Source organism: Xiphophorus hellerii, chromosome 7 (genome assembly GCF_003331165.1).
Source record: "Xiphophorus hellerii strain 12219 chromosome 7, Xiphophorus_hellerii-4.1, whole genome shotgun sequence".
Taxonomy (NCBI): domain Eukaryota; kingdom Metazoa; phylum Chordata; class Actinopteri; order Cyprinodontiformes; family Poeciliidae; genus Xiphophorus; species Xiphophorus hellerii.
In genome coordinates this window covers 787,727-800,000 of record NC_045678.1, presented here as the reverse complement: position 1 = coordinate 800,000, position 12,274 = coordinate 787,727, and the positions used below count along the sequence as shown (strand labels likewise).

Sequence of the window (12,274 nt, the reverse complement as noted above, 5' to 3'; positions counted from 1 at the left end):
ATGCCTCCTTGCCTTAACTTCGTGTTGACCAAATATAAAGCCAATAGATTTATATTATGTTTATTAAAGTTCGAGGTGTGTAAACGTGAAAATTTACCAAAATTATCCCTTTGACCCAAAATGGCTGCCTCCCTGAACATTTTACGGCATACCTCAAGGAGACTTTTTTTTTTGATTCGCAGGATCTGCATACTTACCAAGTTTCCGATCTCTATGGTACACTGTTTGTCTTATCTCACAATAGGGACGCTGTAGAGCATCTTTGCCTTGCCCACTTGCAAATGCATTAAAGTCATTTAATTACATGCTGGGGACAATTTTGGGCAAGGTTTGGTGAGTTTTTGAATATGTTTTGGCTTCTAAATTTGCAATTTTGGGTGGAATTGCAAATTTAGAAGGGGATTATCTTCCCCTTTTTATTATTATTAAATAATAAAAAGATGAAGAAGAAGTTATTTGCTGCTTTGGCCTAAAAATATGTCAGGCCTTCAGGACTCTGGAGCTGACACCATCTGGACCTGCAGCCTTGTTCTGGTTCAGTCTCTCCAACTGCCTCTTCACCTGACTTCTAGGTACAGAAAAGTGAGAGAGGGAGTCAACCAAATCTTCTGATTTGGTTGAAGACAAACTTATGGAAACAGGAGTCCATGACTGAGGTGGAAGGTAGGACATTTGTAGTTTGATAGGAAATCTGTAGATCACAGAAAGGTGGGGTGTTTGTATGGTAGAGGGCAGGAGAGTATGATGATGATAATGAGTTTGTTCCTGAACTGAACCTGTTGAAGAATGTCTTCAGCTCATTTGCTCTGTCCAGAGTTCCATCTATCTGATCCTCCTTTTGCTGTAATCTTCTTCATCCCTGACCACACATTTCTGATATTGTTCCTCTGCAGTTTATTCTTCAACGTTGTTTGCAAAATAACAAAGTTATTTACATCATGTATTTTGTACAACTGTGGCAGCAAGTGTTAATGACAGATGGACCAATCCAAATATGCATAAAGTAGATTCATTTCCCTTTAGTGTGCTTCTGAAAAATATTGTATTTTTGAAATCTTTATTACATTTGTTATTGAAAAAAATACACACTTTAAGAACAAAATATAAGAAATAAAGGGCCAGCAATTGGTAACAAAGGCAACATTACCCAAAAGGTAAAACATTCATGAAAGCATTCTGATTATGGCTAAGACATGTTTTTTATGTAACATTAATTTTTAAACTTCCCAACACATGGCAACATTTTTTGGCTAGCAGGTTTTTGTATCACCTTCCATATTTTTGAAAGTCTTAATTTTCACCAAAAACAATGTCTGCTTGTAAAGGAGAGGAGAAAATGCCAACAGCTAGTTTACAAAATAATTGTTAGAGTGGATAGCAGGCTGTAGCATGGAATGTTTGCGTCTATTTGTCAGCTGAACAGATGGAAAGATTCAAAGAAAGTAAATCAATGGATAAAGAATGTTGCAACTGAATGTACAAGAATGTTGTACAATAATTATGAACAATACTAAACACACTGTGCAGAACAGTGATTAAACTGCATCTTTGGATAAAGTCTTATTCAGCACCACTGCTGTAGTAGGCTGAGATATGTCATGTTCTTGTTCATTTAAAATTGATACTTTTAACACAGTGAAATTTGGTTTTAGTCGCATCAAAGTCTCATTAAAAGGTAAAATTTAATCTGTCCTTTTTTAAAAATATATAAATTAATTTTGATTAAGGTGACTGACATAGTCACTCAGGAAACTCCACTACACCAAAGTTTGCCCATGGCCAGCCAACGAAAAGTATGCTGAGAGCATCAAAGTTACAAAAGAACAAAATCTAAAACACTGCAGACCTTGCTTACCTCAGAGTTCCTGTGACCTTCAAGGTTTCTAAACAAAGATGCCACAAACCTGTGCCATACATTTGCTAAAAAAAAAAAAAAAGATCTCTCCAGTAAACACTAAAAACAGTAGTGAAACCTTTTGTAAGTTGTACATCCTGTATCATCTGGTCAAAATCTAACACAGAACTGCAGAAAGATAAATGTCACCCTTCCTTCATATCCTGGTCAAACTCTGGACTGAAATCTGATTGACCCATAAAATAGTTAGTACATGCTCAAAAAGCATCCTATAAAACTGTTGAATTAAATTAAACAAAAAAAGGACATTTTTAAAGCACGTATTTGAATTCTCAAAATAGAGCTTCCTCAACCACCATACCAACACCTTCAAACAAAGAGAAGTCATTAACTTACAAAGTTAATCAAACAAAGACAGAAAACTGCAAAAGGTGTTAAAAATAATTTCAGTGCACTCACAGTCACAAAAACAAACCATGTCAAAAACCTTGAGCAAAGTCCTTAAACAGGGTCAAACCATGTGATGAATGAATAAATCATTTATTAACCTTGATTTAATATCTTTTCGTCTTCAATGCCAACAAGACAGAGTGATGCTGAATATCTGGAGGTCTGAAGTAAGAAGGACCATGGTAGAAAAAGTTCATTATGGTTTCATGTACATATAAAAAACAGAGTGAGACTGTAACACAGATCTAACAGTTTAGTTTGAAAAAGTAATCCTTCAGTTTGATACATAGTTCTTAATCAAAGGTTTTAAAGTGTTGCTCTACAAAAAGACTGTGCTAAAAACTAGAGTAGAAAAATACTTACATGTGCAACATGTTATTCTCTATAGTTCAAGTGAGCTCCATGTGTGTCCTAGGGAGACCTTAGGAGAAGTCTGTTTGGGTTCCACCAGGCAATGAACAGAAAATACAGGCATTCAGGAGCAGTCAGTTGATGTGCAGCTCAAACTCAGAAGGGATTGTCATCCTGAGCAGCGGGGCTGAAAGCGGAGCTCCGCAGGATGTCCAGGCAGTTGACCAGGATTAGCGTGCCTGTAGGGTGCTTCCAGCGTTTGGTGATGGGGCTCTTCATCTTGTCCAGGCCCATGTGGAGCTCCTGGATCACGTCCCTATAGCTGTCACCGATCTGAGCAGCCCACGTGACCAGGAAGTCATACGCTGGCTTCCACATGGCCTGTGGACATGAAATGCAAATATTGCATGATCTGTTAATCATGACTCCTGCTGGCAATGACTAAGAAAGTTTTCATACCCATTGTACATTTCCACATTTTGTCCCGATTAAATCAAGTAAATCAATCAAGTTTGTAGAAGCACTACTGAAAGTCTTTTGCGTTTTGTCTCTTCCAACTTCACACATACAGTCAAAATTCTTGCACATTTTTTGTATGGAGGATATTTGGAAACTTAATTAAGAAGTTTTAGAAGATAATCTGGATTGAACTAGGTTCTCCCTTTAGTATCGTCCTGTATATAACTTCATCCATCTTTTAACTGACCTGCTTTCTTGTTCATGTTGTTGTTGCCACAACATAATGCTGCCATTACCATGTTTCACCATGTGCATGAGGAAAAAAATTTAATTTTGGTCATATCTGACCTTTTTCCACAGGTTTGCTCTGTTCACTAAGTGGCTTGAGGAAAACTGAAGAGCGGACTTCTTTATGTTTTTCCTTTAAATAGACCTGCATAACATTAAAAACACATGAAATCTGTGATATTATTGTAATGATAATATTAATTGCAATTATTATGCCACCCTGACCCACTTAGAGAAGCAGGGGAGCTACGTCAGAATGCTCTTCGTGGACTTCAGCTCAGCATTTAATACCATACTTCCCCAACGTCTGGTGTCCAAGCTAGTAAACCTTGGGCTCCCATCAGCCACCTGCAGTTGGATCCTGGACTTCCTAACAGGTCGCTCCCAGAGGGTCAGACTGGGCCCCCACACCTCCACTGCTCTGAGCCTGAACACCGGATCGCCATAGGGTTGCGTGCTCAGCCCACTTCTCTACACCCTCTACACTCATGACTGTGTCTCCAACCACCTCAGCAACAAGATCATAAAGTTTGCAGATGACACGACTGTTGTTGGTCTCATCTCAGGCCGGAAGGGGGAGCTGGAGTACAGGGATGAGGTGAAGCGGCTGTCAGAGTGGTGCAAAGTCAATAACCTGCTCCTCAACACCTCCAAAACAAAGGAGCTGGTGATCGACTTCAGGAAAAACAAAACGGACATCCAGCCTCTCACCATCAGTGGGACCTGTGTGGAGAGGGTCCCAGTGTTCAGGTTTCTGGGCATGGAGTTGGAGGACAAGCTAATCTGGAGCACCAACACCAAGGAGCTGTTGAAGAAGGCACAGCAGAGACTGTACTTTCTGAGAATACTCAAGAAGAACTGTCTCCCCTCAGACCTGCTGCAGGCCTTCTATCACTGCTCCATAGAGAGTGTGCTCACGTACGATCTGTGTGTCTGGTACGGCAGTAGCACATCCGCGGACAAGAAGGCGCTCCAGAGGGTTGTTAGGGCAGCAGAGAGAACCATAGGCTGCCCCCTCCCCACTATGGAACAGATTTAGACTTCCAGGCTCCACAAGAAAGTTTTGGACATTTTAAATGACTCTTCACACCCTGGCTATGGTCTCTTCCAGCTGCTGCCATCAGGCAAGAGATACAGAGCAATAAAAACCAGGACAAATCGCCTGAAAAACTGTTTTTACCCGATGGCAATCATGGCACTAAATTCAAAGGCATAAGAACTTCTGCTCTTGACACCACTTTGTTAAAAATGTAAATTCTGTTGCGACACCTCCAGGCGCTGCAACCATCTTCTGATGTTTATTTATTTCTCATTTTGTACTATTTATTTCTTTATCTTTGTATATTATGTATATACACATAACCTGCATCTTAACTCGAGTCGAGCAAATCTCAATCTCGTTGTAATCTGTTGATGACAATGACAATAAATCTTATCTTATCTTATCTCTTCCTGTCTTTCTATGTTATCATAAAAGATTACTTTTTTTTTTACATATTTTACTGTTCCTTTTAACTTTTACTGTACATTAAGCACAAATGCTTGAGTTAAGCAAACTATTATCAACAAAATCTTGGGGAATAAATCTGACTTTAACTCATTGAAATGCTAATGTTTTTTAATTGGCCAAACATTTATTAGCAAGCAAATAGACGAAATAGATGACACTTAAAATATTATACCTCATCAACTACCACATCAAGTGTATCTTTTTAAACTCTGTTGTGCGTCGGTTTGTCACAAACCTTCTATAGAATACATCAAAATTTGTGTCTGTGAGCTGATTAATCCCTTTTGTTTTTGAACTGAATTGAATGTGAAAACATTAAATGGATACTTTAGCAATGAACAGGTTCCAACAGGCCTACTTCACTGTCCACTACGCCATGCTTGTCACGGTGCGGTGCCTCATAGGCGTCCATCTGTTGGCGGGAAATCTTGGTCAGCTTCTCGGCTAGGTCCCTCCATCGTCCGGCCACCTCCACGGCAGTGGTCAGGAGGACAAAGTCCATGACAAGTCTGGCCACGAGACCCTGACAATCCATCTTCAGCAAAGCCTGCAAAGAAACAAACAGCTTCAGACAAAAAAAACTGAATCAAGTAGGTTTAATGGAAGTAAATTTAGTAATTTCTTATTGCTCATATCTTGTTCTTGAAAGGAGTAACATTTAGATAGATAGATAGATAGATAGATAGATAGATAGCATTTATTGTCATTGAACAGAATTCAACGAAATTTCCATTGCAGCTCCCGTGCAAAAGGTCAAATATATACAGTATAAATAAGCAAACACACAATAATAATAATAACAATATATACAACTAAATTAACTAAAGGCACTCAACCACACCAAAGAAGTAGCAGCAGGTCCAATTATGGCAAAGTACAGATAATGTGACAGTGCAAAGTACAGAACAATATGGCTGTGTGGGGGTGGGGGATATGTATGTGTGACTGCGAGGTTATGATATGTGTGGGAGGGGGGGGGCGGCAGGGAGTAATGGCTCTGACGGCTGTGGGGAAGAAACTGTTTCTCAGTCTATTTGTTGTAGTCCGTATATTCCTGTACCGCTTGCCTGATGGCAGCGGCACAAACAGTCTGTGGCCCGGGTGGCTGGAATCCATGGCTATGGATCCAGCTCTCTTCTTGACCCGGTCTGTGTAAATGGAGTCCAGGTCTGGGAGGGGGCATCCCACAATGCCTTGTGCTGTTCTCACCACCCGTGTCAGTTGTTTCCTCTCCAGTGCTGTGCAGCTACCATACCACACAGTCATGTTGAGGCAGAGGATGCTCTCGATCATCGCCCTGTAAAAGTTCACGAGCAGCTGTGAGGAAAGTCCAGCCCGTCTCAGTTTCCTGAGGAAGAAGAGCCTTTGTTGTGCTTTCTTCACCAGGTGGGAGGTGTTTGTGTTCCAGGAGAGGTCAGAAGTGATGTGGAGGCCCAGGAACTTGATGTTGTCCACACGTTCCACCACTTCTCCATCTATGAGAAGGGGAGTGTGATCCGTCCTCCTGGTCCTTCTGTAATCCACAATGACCTCCTTGGTCTTCCCTGTGTTCAGCACCAAGTTGTTGGCTGAACACCACTGAGTGAGCTGCAGAATCTCCTCTCTGTAGTGGGTCTCGTTGTTGTCTGAAATGAGACCCACTACTGTTGTGTCGTCCGCGTACTTCACGACTGTGTTGGTGGGGTGGATGGCCACGCAGTCGTGTGTAAACAGGGTGAAGAGAGCTGGGCTGAGCACACAGCCCTGCGGCGTGCCTGTGTTGAGGACCAGTGGGGACGATGTTGAGCCACTTATTCTCACCACTTGAGGCCTGTTGGTGAGGAACCTTTATCAAAATATATAAACTCAAGTATTCCTTTCAAATAAGCTTTTTCAGCTTCTCACAAATCCACACTTCTCAAAAGTGCCCCTATTTCCTAAAAGTACTTCCTCTGGCCTCAACACAGACAGGTCTCAAAGAGATTCTGTCACGTAATCATTATGCTTCAATTCAACAGAGCAAAGGTGACTTTAATGTTCTAATTTGGGCCTTGACTCAATGTGTAGGAATGTGTGGAATGACAGGATATTAAGAGACAGGATGAGGGAGGTGGGGAGGAAAAGGGGTGAGTGAGGAATGTAAACTCCATGCTCCAAAAGTCTCACTTGTTCTTGAGATGAGACAAGACCAGAGAATGAGATCGTGTCAGCTGTGAGCCAATTGGGTAATAATTTCTGCTCTGCAGGAATGCCGAGCTAAGAGAAACAAAATGAAGAGCAGTTCAGACAAAAGTCTATCAGTTTCACTAGTAGAACACTGTGGAGTCAAAGATTGTTTGTTTGCCTCTGGATCTTGAAGGGGAAGAAGAACTTTGCTTCGTTACTGGATAACTGAATAGTAAAATTCTGCCAAAAGTAAAGTGAACACTTCCTGCTCCTACATTAAGTGCTACTGAGTAGTTCTAGTAAAATTTATCTGCCAAGCACAGACACTCTTGACAAATCTAAAAACAAATAGCTTTGCAAATCTGGAGACTGAGACAGTGCTTATTCCTGTTTGCAAAACAGCTCAAGCTCAGTCAGAATGCATGAAGCATATGTGAACATAAATTTTCAATGTCTGCAGGTTTTCTTCCAGGATTTTCCTTTATTTTTAACTAAATTCCTAACAACTGTTACCACCTTTCCTGTCCTTTTACATATTGATTCTCTTTCATTTCTTTTTCACTCAACAGAGTTTACGGAGCTGGGACCTCCAATATTCAACACAATTGACTCTAAACAACTAACAGGTGTTTTTTTTCTTCTTCTCTGAAATAAATGGCGTGCACAAAATTCCTCCAGGAAAGGTAAGCTCTAATTTATTGGCTGATACTTGTATAACTTCTGTTGCAAACAGGGGCGTCATGGCAGTCATCTTAAAAGGATTATAAATCCACCACTAAATGTGCACACAGTCAATGCAGATGATTACTGTGTAAGTCAATTTTGTGAGCTGTCCCTGATGTATTTTGTCCCTGTATTTTATTTAATCCAACAATAAAGCTAACAGATTAAAGTCACTGCGACAGACTGGCGACCTGTACTCCGCTTCTTGCCCAAAATGTCTCGCTGGAGATAGGCACCAGCACCTCTCCGGACCCCACTAGAGACAAGGATGTAAAGAAGATGGATGGATGGATGGGTGAGTGGGTGGGTTAAAGTCAGTGGGCACTAGAGAATGTCCTGACCGGTTTTCTGCATTTGAAGACATTTACTGCATTTAGCTTCTCCTATATTAATTTTTCAGAATAAATTCAAAAGCACTACTTTACTTGGCTGTTTTGTGTTTACTGTTTTGTTGTTGACTGTGAAGAATTCTTCAAGTAACTAATCATTTATATTAATGGTCTTATTTTGAATAGTTGGACTAACTATTCAATCAATATATCCTCTTTGTTAACACTGGTTCTAACTGCAGGAAGAGGGGTTTAAGGAAGTTGATATTTTGTATTGTCGACTAGTTTTTCTAAATGGAGCTGCAGATTTCACCACTGCTAAGCCACAGAAATATTCTGGGCCAGTTAGCCTGACACTTCAGGCTGCTTTTCAATGTTACCATGACACTACCTGCCAGAGGAAACAAGGATTTAGGTTGTTACAGACATTACTGGTTTCTAGTTCTAGTTTCCCGCATTATAAAAACTACTGTAGACCTGAGAAAATCGATTAGAAAATGTGCAATGCCTGCAATCCCTCAGTGAATTTCAGGGTCTGAGCTAGAGGGAAACAGATACACACTGCTGTTCCCTCTCGTTCACAGTGAGACAGTGACTTTAACAGCTAAATTAAGCAGTTAAAAATACGTGGAAAGTGGAAAACGTACTCTTGCTGTTGTTGGCACTGAGTCTTACAACAATAACAGCCCAATGTATCCATGGGGCATGTGATCTCACGGCATGGCTGCTTAATGTGTGAATAGATCTGCAAATTAATGCGCATACTGGCCAATGCCGATACAACCCTCCCCCCCCAAAAAAACAACACAAGTATAGGCCAAAAATATATGCCGGCTGATGTATCGGTCGACCTCTAATAAGGGCTATTGATATAATACTTGCACCGTAGGTATTAGCACAGTTCTGTGAATAATCATGCTTTGTTTTATGTGTGTAACACAATCGGCCTATGGGCTGTGACGATGTAAAAATGTGTATGACTTTGGAAATTTGGGCTTTCATCAGTTTTAGTGAAAAGCTTATTTGGTGCACTGGAAGAGACTAATTTCATGGAAAAACTGCAGCAAGTATCAAAATAATGACTGTATCATGAGCATCAGGAAGGTCTGAAGAGAAACTCATACAAAGCTTATGTCTACATTGCATCGTTTAGGACATATGACATTATGGAAACATATCAGAATACAACTGCGTTCTTGTGATTTCTTTGTCTCTCAATATAGTATCCTACTCCCAATTTGGTGAGACCTCGGACCTGTGGATTGATTTGCTAGAGTCCAGAATTGATGAGTGTTGCATTGAGTCCATGCTGAATCCAGACATAGATTCCAACATTTTGATGTACAATAATGTATAATATGTGTAGAAAACATGAAAATTGAGTGCATGAACCACAGCTGTTTGGGAAGTAGCAGAATTTCCCAAAATTTAGAGTGGTACACTTTGGGACTATGGTATCATTGGAATCCATCATAAAGATGAATTATGAGCATAATGCCACAAAAAAGGGTGAAGAGGGATTATATAAAATTAGTAAAAAAAAATGTTAAAAAGTTGAATTATACGGTGGTAGCCAAAGGATACGACAACATTTTAAAATTTGAATGGTGTTTCTGGCTGAAAGTATGTGGAAGTAGTTAATTGTGAAAAGAGCAGATTTTGTAGAATTTTGGCTATATTCCATTGATTTCAATGTAGCCAAAATATGTAATATAAGCTTAATATTTTATCAATTGTTGAAGATAACAATACCAAAAAAATAATAGCTACCAAGAGCAGAAGTAGCAGACTATTGTATAAGTTCAATGGTAGAAATAGCAAAAATTGTTAAAAAATAACAGAAGACAGGAAAATGGGGGACAAATAATAATAATAAAAATAGTAATAATAAAGAATTATAACATTATTTTCTAATAAAGTTGCTAAGCTTCAGCTCACTGATAAACTGGTCGTAGTTCGCCATTGTTGTTGAAGCCAGTAAAGCAGATTTGAGCTTTGCATAGTGTGATGGTGAGCAACCAATAGTCGAGGCCTTAAAACACCTCCGCTCCTCATTTGCATAATGAGGCAGAAATGCATATGACAATGTAAAAAGAGGACATAAGGACATGTAAAAACAAATATCCATGTATAAAGAAAAGGAAATACAAAATATATAAATTTCTTGAAAAACATACTATATATACATTTCTTGATGAAAACACGAGTAAGGGAAAGGCTAAACAAAATATATATATTTCTGCTTTTCGTTTTAGTTAGGTTAGCTTTGGTCATCTATAACAACTGCCTGAAAGTGAAAAAATAAGATCAAAAATCCTACTAGTTCCACAGCATCCAAAACCAGAGTAGAAACCAAACATACAATGCCTCAACTGAAGAATTCTGAAAAAGAGTCTAGAAAAAGAACAAATCAGAACTAATGTAATGGAACATGTGAGTACTATGTTGGAGTAGAATTCTACAAATCTGACAATAGCACCACTCTTCCCCCCCTCCCCTTTCTTTGAAGTGCAGCATCTTTTACCTTCTACCAATGTGCTACAAAGGGCATTCTGGATTTCATGCAGTCTGACACCAACTAAAACAACATGTGGGGCTGCTGTCTAATAGACATTTTACAATCTCAGTTCAGCACAAAATTGATTAGTGCAAAACTAAGGTCCATCTTTGTAAAGTATTAAGCACTGAATAATTCTGAGCTGGAATCACTTGATGTTGCAAACAAAAAAAAGCAAACAACTCTAGAAACTCAAGACTTCACTGTTGTGGAAGAATTAAAACACTGTGCTGTATTTTTCCAAAATGTCAACTGGTCTCAGTATTATGTGGCTAACAGAGCATGTGTGAATGTGTAGTTAAATGCCACAGTTTTTTTTCCACCAGCTCGGCATCAGTGCAGCTCCCAAACATATAAATCATCACTTGTCGCAACAACTTGAGAATTCCTCCAGACATGTTTTCAGAAATTATGCTGGAGTGGAAATGAGCAAAGCGGGTGTTTCAATCATAGGTGGCCACATACACAAATACACACACACAAACACCCCCTGTATGTCTGCGAACCCTGCCTCTGACATGCAGAGACACTTTTTGATAAATAACTTATTTTGTCTGTCATCTGGCTTCCATTTTACTCCTCTGCTACTATACTGACACCCAATCTTCTCACTCCAGACTCCTCTTTATTGTGTTTCCATTCCATCTTCATTTTCCACCTGACTTGTCCTCTTACCAACGCCTCCCATTTACAGTCTCCATCTAAACTACAACGTGGCTTTTGAAATTGTGTTCCTTCCCCACTTCTGCACTTAACCATTTTCCTGATCTCTTTTGTTTTGTGAAAAGCAACGTTGGAACCAAAACCTTGAAAAAATTAAAGATCGAGAATCCATTTAAACTCTTCTTGGGTATTGTAAACCAGCCCTGGACCGCCTCCTGAAATCAGCCTGCATCTCCTGAGAGTTGCAGGCTTTTACAATAATTTTGTCAATTATTGTAAAAGCAGCAAATGCTCCCACCCAGCCTCAGAAGGAGGAGGCGCAGCAAGTGAAGCAGGCCAAAGAGGAGGAGAAAAAATTGTAGACAAAATGGAGGCCAGATGATAGAACTGAGAGCTAATCACGGCTAATGGGACTCCTGAGTCTTCAGAATCCTTTCATGGAATAGGAAGTTTTTATTACTCCCCAGTTCTATCTGATTTCACTGCAAGTACTCCACAGGGGTCAAAGATTCTGCTGCATCGCTGAGAAATAGTGAAAAAAAAAACGATACAACGAATGTTGTAGTTTCCAGTTTGAGACTTTGGTATTGCTGTCAGTACAACTGTATCTTTGCAACAACTGAAGGAAGAATAACTGAAGGAGTTAGACAAGATTCACACAAATTGACAGTTGGTTATTTGCTCATTGTTTAAGTAAAAGCTTTAAAGTAGTGTCTTCTATTTACAATATTTGCACCAAGAAATGAGCTAGTGACTAGAAACTGACAGAAGACATATTGGTGGCTGACCAGTCTCTACTCGTTTTTTTCCCGGTCTTTAATTGTTGGCTCAGTTTCAGTCTCGTTTAACAAACTGAGACAAGGCCAATTCAAGACTCTATAGCTTTTGTCAAAATTACGAAAATTTAACTCCCCTCAATCTTCACCAACAGAAGCACAGCAAAT

General features: G+C 39.7%; 1 protein-coding gene across 2 annotated transcripts in view; it reads right to left on the bottom strand.

Annotated features, from left to right (window-relative positions):
• Positions 1-993: 993 nt before the first annotated feature.
• Positions 994-12,274, bottom strand: part of LOC116723006 (SH3 domain-binding protein 4) — an 82,543-nt gene continuing 71,262 nt past the window's right edge. Inside the window, exons 4-5 of one of the 2 annotated variants that reach the window (XM_032567493.1) lie at positions 5,272-5,460; positions 994-3,037 (exon numbers count right to left, since the gene is read on the bottom strand). In XM_032567493.1, the coding sequence (XP_032423384.1) occupies positions 2,813-3,037; positions 5,272-5,460 (414 nt within the window). In that variant the 3' untranslated portion in view covers positions 994-2,812. Of the gene's footprint in view, positions 3,038-4,758; positions 5,461-12,274 lie in introns of those variants that run through there. The other variant, XM_032567494.1, reaches the window with a different exon arrangement.